Here is a 13,909-nt window from a genome sequence, read left to right as displayed (position 1 = left end):
AAACACAGAGATAAAATGCCCACTGAATTTATGTGAACAGATTATTTCACACCAAAAGCAATCTATTATCAGTGCATTGTTTCAGAAATAAGAAGCATTTGTTTTTGAAAAGAATGGTAAACTAATCCATGGATGAAGGCAGGCATGGCTTCAAAATAAAAGTACAGGTACTAAAGTAACTTTTTTTGAGAAGCCACCAAGATATTGGTCGAAAAAAGCCTAGTATGAAAGTTTCCCAGACTTCCACCTGTTTAAGAGGAAGCACACAAGCTAATTTTTACAAAAACATTTGCTAACAGTAACATTCCACAACATTTGTCTGAGAACTACCTAGAAGTTCACACAAAAGTCGATGCACTTGGAGGTCAGTCACCAGTTATGTGTTTGACTTAGTTGTTGGTGAGCACTTTGGAGGGAGTGACCATAATTCAGTTACATAGAACATTACAGCGCAGTACAGGCCCTTCGGCCCTCGATGTTGCACCGACCTGTCATACCAATCTGAAGCCCATCTACACTATTCCATTTACATCCATATACTTGTCCAATGACGACTTAAATGTACCTAAAGTTGGCGAATCTACTCCTGTTGCAAGCAAAGCATTCCATACCCTCACTACTCTCTGAGTAAAGAAACTACCTCTGACCTGTTGGAATTTTTTGAAGAGGTAACAAGTAGGTTAGACCAGGGGAACCCAGTGGATGTGGTCTATCTGGACTTTCAAAAGGCCTTTGATAAGGTGCCACTCGGGAGGCTGCTGAGCAAGGTGAGGGCCCATGGTGTTCGAGGTGAGCTGCTGGGATGGATTGAGGATTGGCTATCTAACAGAAGGCAGAGAGTTGGGATAAAAGGTTCTTTTTCAGAATGGCAGCCGGTGACGAGCGGTGTCCCGCAGGGTTCGGTGCTGGGGCCACAGCTGTTCGCATTATATATTAATGATTTGGATGAGGGAACCGGGGGCATTCTAGCGAAGTTTGTCGATGATACGAAGTTAGGTGGACAGGCAGGTAGTACTGAGGAAGTGGGGAGGCTACAGAAGGATCTAGACAGGTTGGGAGAGTGGTCCAGGAAATGGCTGATGGAATTTAACGTGAGCAAGTGCGAGGTCTTGCACTTTGGCAAAAAGAATAAAAGCATGGACTACTTTCTAAATGGTGAGAAACTTAATAAAGCCAAAGCACAAAGGGATCTGGGAGTGCTAGTCGAGGATTCTCTAAAGGTAAACATGCAGGTTGAGTCTGTGATTAAGAAAGCGAATGCAATGTTGTCTCTTATCTCAAGAGGGTTGGAATATAAAAGCAGAGATGTACTACTAAGACTTTATAAAGCTCTGGTTAGGCCCCATTTGGAGTACTGTGTCCAGTTTTGGTCCCCACACCTCAGGAAGGACATACTGGCACTGGAACGTGTCCAGCGGAGATTCACACGGATGATCCCTGGAATGACAGGTCTAGCATATGAGGAACGGCTGAGGATACTGGGATTGTATTCGTTGGAGTTTAGAAGATTAAGGGGAGATCTAATAGAGACGTACAAAATAATACATGGCTTTAAAAAGGTGGATGCTAGAAAATTGTTTCTGTTAGGCGAGGAGACTAGGACCCGTGGACACAGCCTTAGAATTAGAGGGGGTCATTTCAGAACGGAAATGCGGAGACATTTCTTCAGCCAGAGAGTGGTGGGCCTGTGGAATTCATTGCCACGGAGTGCAGTGGAGGCCGGGATGCTAAATGTCTTCAAGGCCGAGATTGATAGGTTCTTGTTGTCTAGAGGAATTAAGGGCTACGGGGAGAACGCTGGCAAGTGGAGCTGAAATGCGCATCAGCCATGATTGAATGGCGGAGTGGACTCGATGGGCCGAATGGCCTTACTTCCACTCCTATGTCTTATGGTCTTATGGTCTTATCTGTCCTATATCTATCACCCCTCAATTTAAAGCTATGCCCCCTCGTGCTCGCTGTCACCATACTTGGAAAAAGGCTTTCCCTGTCCACCCTATCTAACCCTCTGATTATCTTATATGTCTTATTAAGTCACCTCTCAACTTTCTTCTCTCTAACGAAAACAGCCTCAAGTCCCTCAGCCTTTCCTCGTAAGACCTTCCCTCCATACCAGGCAACATTCTAGTAAATCTCCTCTGCATCCTTTCCAAAGCTTCCACATCCTTCTTATAATGCGGTGACCAGAACTGTACACAATACTCCAAGTGCGGCTGCACCAGAGTTTTATACAGCTGCAGCATAACCTCATGGTTCAAAGTTTGGGAGGAGATTTGTAGCTTGGGTGCTCGTTGTTGTGGTTCCGTTCACCAAGCTGGGAATTTGTGTTGCAAACGTTTCGTCCCTTGTCTAGGTGACATCCTCAGTGCTTGGGAGCCTCCTGTGAAGTGCTTCTGTGATGTTTCCTCCGGCATTTATAGTGGCTTGTCTCTGCCGCTTCCGGTTGTCAGTTCCAGCTGTGCGCTGTTATCCTTTTCTTCCTCTCTCGTGAATTGGATTCCTGTGAGTGTGGTGTTGATGATCCGGTGTGTGTTCTCTATTTCTGTGTTTTTGATGATTACAGTTACAGCGGACAGCTGGAACTGACAACCGGAAGCAGTAGAGACAGGCCACTATAAATGCCGGAGGAAACATCACAGAAGCACTTCACAGGAGGCTCCCAAGCACTGAGGATGTCACCTAGACAGGGGACAAAACGTTTGCAACACAAATTCCCAGCTTGGCGAACAAAACCACAATAACCTCATAGTTCTGGAACTCGATCCCTCTATTAATAAAAGCTAAAACACTGTATGCCTTCTTAACCTGTCAACTTGGGTGGCAACTTTCAAGGATCTGTGTACATGGACACCAAGATCGCTCTGCTCATCTACACTACCAAGAATCTTACCATTAGCCCAGACTTTGCATTCCGGTTACTCCGACCAAAGTGAATCACCTCACACTTGTCTGCATTAAACTCCATTTGCCACCTCTCAGCCCAGCTCTGCAGCTTATCTACATTTAGTTTAGCGATGGAAGGGGCATGTCCTTGATAGGTATGTCCCTGTCAGGCAGGGAGGAAGTGATAAGGTAAGGGAACTGTGGTCTACAACAGAAATTGCATCTCTTGTTACGAAGAAGAAGGAGGCTTATGTGTTATGAGGCAAGATGGTTCAGGTGAGGTGATGGAGAGGCACAGATCAGCTAGGAAGGATTTAAAGAGAGAGTTAAGAAGAGCAAAGAGAGGACACAAGCATTCTATAGCAAATAGAATACAGGAGAACCCTAAAGCTTTCTATTGATATGTGAGGAATAAAAGGATGATTAGGGTAGGAATAGGGCCAATCAAAGGCAGAAATGAGAAGTTGAGTGTGGACTCTGTGCTGAACGAACATTTCTCATCGGTTTTCATTCAGGAAAATGAGATTATTGTTCAGGAGAAGAATGAGGTACGTGATATTAGACCAGAAAGAATCGAGGTTAGTTACGAACAGGTGTTATCAATTCTAGAAGGAGTGAAAGTAGACAAATCCCCTGGGCCAGATGGGATTTATCCGAGGATTCTCTGGGAAGTTAGAGAGGAGATAGCAGAGCCTTCGCCTTTGATATTTGAGTCGTCACTGTCTACAGGTTTGGTACCAGAGGACTAGAGGATTGCAAATGCTACGCCCTTGTTCAAGAAGGGCAGTAGAGATGACCCAGGTAATTATAGACCGGTGAGCCTTACTTCTGATGTAGGAAAGGTTTTGGAAAGGATTATAATAGATAAGATTGATAATCATCTAGTAAGCAACAATTTGACTTCAGATAGTCAACATGGTTTCGTTAAGGGCAGGTCGTGTCTCACAAACCTCATTGAGTTTTTTGAGAAGGTGATCACGCATGTAGATTAGGGTAGGAAAGTTGACGTGGTATATGTGATAAGGCTCCACATGTTAGGCTATTGGAGAAAATGCAGAGGAGTTTGGATTAGAAACTGGCTTTCTGAAAGAAGGCAGTGAGTAGTGGTTGATGGAAAATATTCAGCCTGGAGTCCGGTTAATAGTGGTGTGCCACAGGATCTGTTTTGGGACCACTGCTGTTTGTCATTTTTATAAATGACTTAGACGCAGGCAGAGATGGATGGATTAGTAAATTTGCAGACGACACTAAGGTCGGTGGAGTAGTGGACAGAATGGAAGAATATTACAGGTTGCAGGGGGACTTGGATAAACTGCAGAATTGGGCTGAGAGGTGGCAAATGAAGTTCAATGCAACTAAATGTGAGGTGATGCACTTTGGGAAGAATAACAGGAAGGCAGAGTACTGGGTCGATGGAAAGACTGTGGATATATGCAGAGAGTTCATGTACATAGATCCCTGAAAGTTGGCAAGTGCTGTTAAGAAGGCATACGGTGTGTTAGGTTTCATTTGTAGTGGGATTGAGTTCCAGAGCCGCAATATCATGCTGCAACTATACAAAATGCTGGTGCGGCCACACTTGGAATACTGTGTACAGTTCTGGTCCCCATATTTTGGAAAAGATGTGGAAGCATTGGAAAAGGTGCAGAGAAGATTTACCAGGATGTTGCCTGGTCTGGAGGGAAGGTTTTACGAGGAAAGGCTAAGAGACTTGAACCTGTTCTCATTGGTAAGAAGAAGGCTAAGAGGGGATTTGATAGAGACATACAAGATGATCAGAGGATTAGATAGGGTAGACAGTGAAAGTCTTTTTCCTAGGATGATGATATCAGCCTGTACGAGGGGGCATAACTACAAATAAAAGGTGACAGACTGAAGAAAGATGTCAGAGGCAGGTTCTTTATGCAGTGAGTGGTAAGGGTGTGGAATGCTCTACCTGCTAATGTAGTCAACTCAGCCACATTAGGGAGATTTAAACAATCCTTAGATAATCACATGAATGATTTTGGGATAGTGTAGGGGGGCAAGCTGAGAATAGTTCACAGGTCGGCGCAACATCGAGGGCCGAAGGGCCTGTTCTGCGCTGTATTCTTCTATGTTCTATGTTTCACAGGATTCAACATTGGAGTTACTCTCTTTATCAATGATAGTCAGCCATTGTCCACAGTCTTGCAGATTACTAACAAAATTCAAAGCTTCTGGTAAATTTGATTCATTACTGGCAAATAATATTATCTTAAACAAGTGCAGCATTCTATATGTGCACCTGAACACTGCAGAAAAATGCAGAATGTACCAATATTGCTGCTAGAAAATAACTTTGAGGGTGTTTCGTTTTGCAGAAAGTGATTTGGATCCCCATCTGAAACATTTGGGAAACTTCTTGGACAGGATTCTCAGATAGCAGCCTTGTCTCATTCATACTGACCAAAAGGTCAGTATGAATTCAGTCCCACAACTTGGCAAAGTGTCATGGGGGAGGATAATCAGAACACTGCAACAATGCCTCAATCTGATATTCTGCTTCAGAATATTGCTCTCCTTCATGGTTCTGAAGCCATCATAGAAAGAATATGTCGCTACAATCAGCTACTAGCGTACTGTGAGGGATGGTCAAGTCCACTTAACTGAATGTCTCGGGCACATATACACATATGCATAAGTGGTAAATGAGGAACAATTGGAGATCATACAACCATAACTCCAAGGTCTGTGGAACACATCACATTAACCTGAATACTAAAATCAAATGCAGCAGACACCTAATTTCTTCACTCAACATTTCAGGAGGCCATTGAATGACAGTCAAACCAGAAATCCCATTATCAACTTTTCCCATCCTATGCAAAATAGTAGCAGAATACACTCAAAAGCAATAGATCTAATTTGCATTTAACTGAATTAGTATTGACTGGTTTGACCATCTCTTTTTTAAGAAAGAATGTATCACGATTGATCACTTAACTATTTACATTTGGTCTCGAGTTCCAAACAGGAACAACGATGTATTTTTAATTAATTATTTTTTATTCAGATATCAGGCACCAAAGAATAGACACATACTATCACCATTATTCTCCTTGCATTGATGACTGACCTGTTGCATATTTTTAATATTTTCATTATATTTCAGTCTCTCTTTTCCCCTCAAGTATAGAATTGTCAAATGGTTTGTGCCTTTAAATTGTAACCCTGGTCCATAAATATTGACAACTGTTAATGTCATTTGCAGACTAAAATTAAAAATCTTTTATTTTCAACCTTTCCAAAAAGCAGAAATTTTTAAATGTCGATATTTCCTGCACTCCTTCCCAGAATACTAAGGAAATACATACAGAAGGTAAAAAGACACTGTTTTCCATGTTTCTTACAAACTATAATTTTCAAAATTAAATTGTAGGGTGGCTTATGTTGAAATTATCCTTATAATATACTTACACACTGAGGCAGGTAATGATTGAATATTTACTTTACTGCCCCGCAACATTTTAATTAAAGGAACTACACAAATTCAAATTGTTGTAACTGTACTAGATTCTTAACATTTTCTTCATTGTATACATTACATTTTCTCGTCGTTTTCTGTTCACTGCTTCTGCACCCTTTTGGGTTTCATCGCTAACCACAATGCAATTTATGTTTGGATCGGTAATAGCTGGTCCATAGGGATCTCTCAGAGGAACAAGATCATATTGTATAGCAGGGTTCACATCCAGAAGGAACTTCCTCAGCTTCTCCACACGTTGTTGATAAGGTTCAATCAGCTCCTTCAGCACCTTACCTTAAATAAAAATTGCAAGTTATAAAAAACCTTAAAAGGATAATTACCTGCCTCGACAGCATGCAATTGTCAAATTACCTTCCATAAACCATTTAGTCATAATTTAGAAGAGTTGTTTTGTTCTTCATTCAAGTAATCATAGATTAAACATCATCACCCAATTTGATATGATCATGGAAAGTAACAGGAGGAGGCCATCTAACTCATTGAGCCCACTTTTGCTAATCAATAAATTAACGCATGATCTTATTGCAGATTTAACTCCACTTTTCTGTCTGACCCATATTGCTCAACTTCCCCTGTAGTTAAGAGATCTGTTTAACTCAGCCTTGAATATGCTCAATGACCCAGACTCCACTACTCACTGTGGAATAGAATTCCAAAGACTAACAAACATCAGAAATTTCTCATCTCCAACTTAAATAGGAGACCATCATTTGAAACTGTACCCTTTAGTTCTAGATTCTGCCACAAAGTAACATTCTCTCAGCATCCAGCCTGTGCTACAGGATATCCTCAATGTGAAGATGGGACTTCACCTCCACAAGGATTATGTAATGGTCATTCTTAATAAGACCATCAGAAATAGGAATAAGAGTAGCCATTTGAGCCCTCGAATATGCTCCATCATTCAATTGGATCATGGCTGATCTGATATTTTTATGTTCACTTTCCTGCTCTTTCCCTGTAACCCTTAATCAGGAATCCACTTACCTCATCTTTAAGTATACACAAGATTCTGCTTCCACAGCTCGCTCTTCCAAAGACTGTCAACACTCAGAGGAAATTCCTCCTCACCTCAGTCTTAAATTGGTGCCCCTTCATTCTGAGACAAAGGCCTACAGTTCGATACTCTTTCATAAGGGGAAACATCCTTTCAGCATTTACCCTGTCAAACCCCTTAAGAATCATACATGCTTCAATGAGATCATCTCTCATTTTTCTGAATTTCAGTGAGTACAGTTCAAACCTGTTTATCCTTTTCTTATAAGATAATCCTTCCATACCAGGGATCATCTTAGTGAATATTTTCTGAACTGCCTTTAGTGAAATTATATCTTTCCTTAAATAAGGGCAACAAAACTGCTCGCAATACTCCAGATGTGGTTGCACCAGCATCTTGTATAGTTGCAGGAAGCATTCCCTTCTCTTATAATCCAACTTGCTTGAAATAAGAGCCAACATTCCATTTAGCCTTGCAGAGTACCTGCTGCATCTAACTTTCTGTGTTTCATGCCACTTGATGTTGCAGAATCCTGCAGTTTTTCTCTATCTAAATAATATTCTGTTTTTTTGTTTTCCCTTCTAAAATGAATAACTTTACATTTAGATTAGATTCCCTACAGTATGGAAACAGGTCCTTCAGCCCAGCAAGTCCACACCGACTCTCTGAAGAGTAACCCACTCAGACCCAATTCCCTACCCTATACTGACCCCTGAATAATGCACCTTACACTCTGGTAATTTAGCATGGCCAATTCACCTGACCTGCACATCTTTGGATTACGGGAGGAAACTGGAACACCCGGAGGAAACCCATGCAGACACAGGGAGAATGTGCAAACCCCATACAGACAGTTGGCCGAGGCCGGAATCGAACCCAGGTCCCTGACGCTGTGAGGCAGCAGTGCTAACCACTGAGCCACCGTGCCACCTCACAGCAGACATTATACTTCTTTTACCAACTTATTAGCCACTTACTTAACTATTATTCTTTCTAATACTGTCATGGACAGATGATTCTGCATCATATAGATTCGTGAGGGTGACATCAAACATACTTTTCCCCTTTTAAAAACATTGATTCATAGAGGTCTGTAGCACAGAAAAAGTCCTTTTGGCCCATAAACTCTGTGCTGGTCTAAAGTAAGCACTTAATTGTTCTAATCATGATTTTTGAGTAGAAGTGTAGCTCAGGTTGAGGTTCAGGACGTAAGTTTACTCGCTGAGCTGACAGGTTTGTTTTCACATGTTTTGTCACCATGCTAGGTATCATCACTGAGCCTCTGGTGAAGCACTGGTGTTTTGTCCCGCTTTCTATTTGTGTGTCTTGGTCTCTTAAGGTGGGTGATATCATTTCTGGTTCTTTCTCTCAGAGGTTGGTAAATGGGGTCCAAATTGATGTTCTCATCACCTTTCCAGCACTTGGTTTATAGCCTTTTACGCTTTGCCATCGCAACTGTACATCTAAGAACTGCTGTCTCTAGCACCCTTACAGGCAGTGAATTCTAGATTCCCACCACCTTGTAGATGAAAAAGTTTTCCTCCTGCCCATTAACTTAAATTTATGCCCCCTAGTCACTGATCCCACCACCAAGGGGAAAAGTTCTTTCTTGTCTACATCCCTCATAACTTTACACATCCCAATACATGTCCCCGCTGTCTCCTCTGCTCCAGGTTTGACCATTCCTTCATCATCCTAGTCCAGCCACTAGGTCTCAACCAGCTCAGTGATGAAAATTCACATCCAACCATCTATCATCGTGGTATTCAAACCCAGAATTTGATTATTACTGTGATTCTGGATTATTAGTGCAGCAAAAATATCACTACATTCTTCTGTGCATAGATAAAAATCTGTTACTAATGGATTTGCTAAAATTATCAATTTGAAAACAGAGGCGGCACAGCAGTTGGCACTGATTCCTCCTTCCCTGGTCAGGCCCACATATGACTTCAGATTCAGAGAAATGAGGTTGAGTCTAAACTGTCCTCTGCAATGAAACTAGGCATACCACCCAGCTTTGACTTGGGTACCAGAAACAACATGGGCAAAATCAGCCATATGTTTTCTGTAAAATTCTCTTTCCCGACTAGGATTGGTTGGGAGAATCTCACTTTTGTCAAACAACAATCTGACATAGTCATATTGATGGAACCATACCTTGCAGACAATGTTTCAGACACCACTATCACTATCCTTAAGTATATCCTTTTCCATCAGCAGGGTTGACCTGTACAGGGGCAGCATAATGAGGTACTTTTGCTAGAGAGTCCACAACACTCATGGCAGGAGTTCAAATATGGGCAAGGAAATCTCCAACTGATTTTCAGTCCTTTCCTCACCCCAGTATCCTCAGAAACCACTGCCACAAAACCAGCTGATGAATCAAGACACACCTGTGTTGAACTTAGAAAAAGCACTGATGTGGTAAGGGTGCAGAATGTACTCTGGGTGAGGGCTTAAATGTCCATCATCAGGAATGAAGAAGGGCTTATGCCCGAAAAGTCGATTCTCCTGTTCCTTTGATGCTGCCTGACCTGCTGCGCTTTTCCAGCAACACATTTTTAAGCTAAGAACTTACCAGTATGTTTAAAATAACAGATGTCTGAGGCATGAATGTCAGAAATCTATCAAACACCAGTCCATTCAGAACTATTTGCTTAGCACTAACTAATCTAGTACTTTTATAACAAATAAGGTATGATTGGTCTGTTTATAGCACTTTTTCAGCCATTTTAATGCATGCTCAAATTTATGACAGCTGCACAAAGCATTATTGACGTTTCTGAACATTATCCACATGTTAAATCTAGATAATTACATTGAGGAGCTGTAGCTAAAGATGATACTCACTTTTAAGCAGATCTCCATCAGCTACCCCAATTAATAAACGCTTTCCTGTTAGCAGGCATGACATGCTGAGAAGGATCTTGTGAGCGGAATGAAGTCTGTCAAAGGTTCCACCCAACACAACATCACTGTAACTTGGAATACTTTCACATAAACTGGAATCATCCATATCAGAACAGGAAGCGCTGTCCAAATAATCTATTCCAGCTGGTAAAAAAATGGCTCTCAAATTGGGTTTGCATGTGTAACAGCCAAGAGTGTATTTTTCCAAACACTGCATATATAAATTGGATTGGTTTACGTCTATAATTCTGTAGTCTGTTAAAACTACCTCTGGTGGTTCAGACAATATTTGGACTGATGAAAATGGCTGCTGTGTTGAAGTGTGATTTTTAACATTTGAGAGAACGACTCTGACATCCAGGTGGCTGCACACATGAGAACTTTTTGTGTAAAGATTAGTTAGTAGTTGAGAAACTTCATGGTTTGCTGCTATGAATGCTGGTTTGGTTTGAACGTAATTTCCAGTAAATCCCAATCCTGGATGTAAATGAACATATAAAGTGTCTTTAACAATTTTTGCAGTTGCTGCCAAAACAGGAGCAATGCGTGATGGAATAAGGGAAATTGGAGATGTTAAAACAAGAATACCGGTATGAAACATGGCCATCACTTCTGCTTGCTACCTAAAAGGAAAAGATAAACAGTTATAATTAGCCCCTTCTTGGCTGTGGGCACCATTGAAAAGGTCAGTAGTTATTATCCATCCCAAGATGCCCCAAAAAGGTGGTGAGCTACCTTCCTGAATCATTGAATGAAACAATCAAGTGGGTTGTCTACCACATTGTTCTGTGATTTGAGTCAGATTGACCTGATGAAACCAGACTGGACATGGACAAGGTCCTTTCCCTAAAAGGCACATCTGCAAACTGTTCAATTCAATTCAATTCAAAAGTTGCACTTTTTTAGTCTACACATTTTTTTAATAAACAAAATAAAATTCACAAATTGTTGGAACAGGATGGGAACTTTTATTCTCCAGATTATCTGTATTTTGGGAAATTAAAGGAATAACAACAAAATAAATGCAGCACAGGCTGCATTTATGAATTTCAAAATTATTGCATGGTGCAAGGCCCAAGGAACTGTCAGAAAGATATATCAACGACAGAATATGGAGTTGTAATATAATAGATCTTCACAAGAATAGAGATGTAAAGAGTGACGTGTGTTGGCACCAGATCAGGTCTCGACATAAATTACCAACTTGAGTCACAGAACATGAAGATAACATTAAAGTAGATACAGTGAATAAGCAAGCAGACAGGAAGAAGGCAGTAAAACAGAACAAAGATCAAAGGAACAGACAGCTAGAAACATATAGCATGTCTAGCAGCAACTGTAAAGAGATAACAGCTGCCAGACTTGCTGTATTCCTCCAGCATCCATTTAGATTTCCATCATCCGCAGTTCTTTGTGTTTATTAGAGAGATAACAGGATATAGTTCGGCAGAAGAATAAAACGAGGAAATCGGAGACTCCCTTCGTACATCGCGACGATTCAAGGAAAAGACCAGCTCCACCTTTGAATGATCAATAATAATAATAGTTGTCCCAGCAATCAGACAATCCTTAAGAAAGGGTCGAAAAGCTATGCGTAATTTGCCAACAAAAATCTTGCCATATTAAACTCCTCAGTCAATAATTAAAACGTAAGATTATTGTCAAAACAATAGAGACTGTAACGGTGCTTGTTATCGTACGGACCAATGAAGTAGACAGGGGACTGGACTCAGAAGGAGGCGGAGGCCAGAGGCGGACAGTGTCCCAACTCAGGACTCCTTCAGCCCCGAGGCCAAAAACCCGCTTCCCGTCGATGCCGCGCACTGTTTTCGAGAGTGAAACGATCGTCATCCCGCTCACGAGCGATTTAGGCCCAAAGCATCGGAGCCGCGTAGAAACAAAAGCCGACACCGCACAGCACCCACCTGGATCCCAAAGCCAGCTCCCATTGGCCAAAGTCCGCAACACCACCCGCTCCTGTTGGCCACGCCGATCGATACCGCCCTCACCTGGTGAGCAGACACAACGCTACCGCCACTCCAATTGGCCGGGCCCAGAGGTACCGCCACTCCGATTGGTTAAGACGAGCAATAGCTCCAATTCTATTGGCTGAGCGTTGCCGCCACTCTTATTGGTTGGAAGTGAAAGGAGGCGGTGCTGTGACCTGAGGTGGATCCAATTGAGAGTTTGCGATAGGAATAGATATTGAGAAGCTTATTTTGTTCGTGGAGATGTCAATAACCAGGGGACACAGCTTTAAGGTAAAAGGCAGTAGGTTGAGAGGAGATTTGAGAGAAGTTTTCTTGACTCGGGGCCAATGGAGCTCACTATCTGAAAGGGGAATAGAGACACCCGGGTTCAATGAGTGAGTGTGTTGCTGGAAAAGCACAGCAGGTCAGACAGCACCGGAGGAGCAGGAGAATCGACGTTTCGGACATAAGGACTTACTCCCGATGAAGGGCTTATGCACGAAACGTCGACTCTCCCGCTCCTCGGATGCTGCCTGACCGGCTGTGCTTTTCCAGCAACACACTCTTCGACCCTGATCTCCAGTGTCTGAAGACCTCACTTTCTCCTCCTTCAATGGGCGATTGTCTGTGTGAAGTTTGCACATTCTCCCTGTGTCTGCGTGAGTTTCTTCCCACAGTCCAAAGATGTGCAGGTTAAGTGGATTAGCCGTGGGGTTGAAAACCCTGTATGGGGTTACAGAGATAGGTAGGGGTGGGATGCTATTCAGAAGAGTGGTGCAGACTGGATGGACCAAACGGCCTCTATCTAAACTGTAGGGATTCTATGATCTGTTCTGTAATAATGTGTTCATAATAGGTATTCAATGGTGAGAGAATTATTGTAAAATGGGTTCCCTTTAAACAGTTTTTTTCTGCTTATTTCCTGTATAGTCTGATGCCTCATGTAATGGCTACTTCCCTTCCCCAGCCTTAAAATAATTCTTAAACAAGGACAAAAGGCAATGGTCACAAATGCTCACAGGCTATTGATGCCTAGTGCCTGAAATTGAAGGAAGTTGCCTTGACCTTTGCCCGACTCACTCATCATCTTGGAGACTGTTTCCGTTCACTGGTATAACAGATATTCCATCACTTGCATCCTCTCAATCCCTAAGCACACTCTGTGTTGTCATCACTTGTGAATATAAACCTCTGCCTGAGTGAACTTACTTATGTTTGTTCAGCTCTCTGCTCTTTTCATCAGGAAGATTTAGAAACGTAGAAAATAGGAGCAGGGAACTGTCTGGGCCGGTCCTGCCATTTGTTATGATTGTAGCTGATAGTACAACTGAATTACCTATTCCTGCTTTTCCATCATATCCGTTGATCCCTTTAGCCCCAAATGCAACATCAAACTTCTTGAAATCATGCAATGTTTTGGCCTTGATTGCTTTCTGTGGTCGTGAATTCCCCAGACTCACTATTCACTGGGTGAAGAGATTTCACCTCATCTCAGTCCTAAATGGTTTACCCTGTATTCTTAGACTGTGACCCCTGGTTGTCACACCCTGCATCTATTTCTAATTCTGTTAGAATTTTATAGGTTTTTATAGGTGTGCCTCGTTCTTCTGAACTCCAGTGAATCTAATTCCAACAAAT

The 13,909-nt window shown here is 42.0% G+C and overlaps 1 protein-coding gene across 3 annotated transcripts in view; it reads right to left on the bottom strand.

Annotated features, from left to right (window-relative positions):
- The window catches only part of coasy (CoA synthase), a 90,149-nt gene extending 77,828 nt beyond the window's left edge, over positions 1–12,321 (bottom strand). The window contains exons 1-3 of one of the 3 annotated variants that reach the window (XM_072561138.1): positions 12,227–12,321; positions 10,242–10,924; positions 6,450–6,664 (exon numbers count right to left, since the gene is read on the bottom strand). In XM_072561138.1, the coding sequence (XP_072417239.1) occupies positions 6,450–6,664; positions 10,242–10,908 (882 nt within the window). In that variant the 5' untranslated portion in view covers positions 10,909–10,924; positions 12,227–12,321. The other 2 variants (XM_072561140.1, XM_072561139.1) reach the window with 2 other exon arrangements.
- Positions 12,322–13,909: the final 1,588 nt, after the last annotated feature.

The sequence above is a fragment of the Chiloscyllium punctatum genome, chromosome 42, assembly GCF_047496795.1.
Source record: "Chiloscyllium punctatum isolate Juve2018m chromosome 42, sChiPun1.3, whole genome shotgun sequence".
Taxonomy (NCBI): Eukaryota; Metazoa; Chordata; class Chondrichthyes; order Orectolobiformes; family Hemiscylliidae; genus Chiloscyllium; species Chiloscyllium punctatum.
The sequence above is the reverse complement of the archived record's forward strand: the minus strand, read 5'-3'. Positions and strand labels throughout refer to the sequence as shown.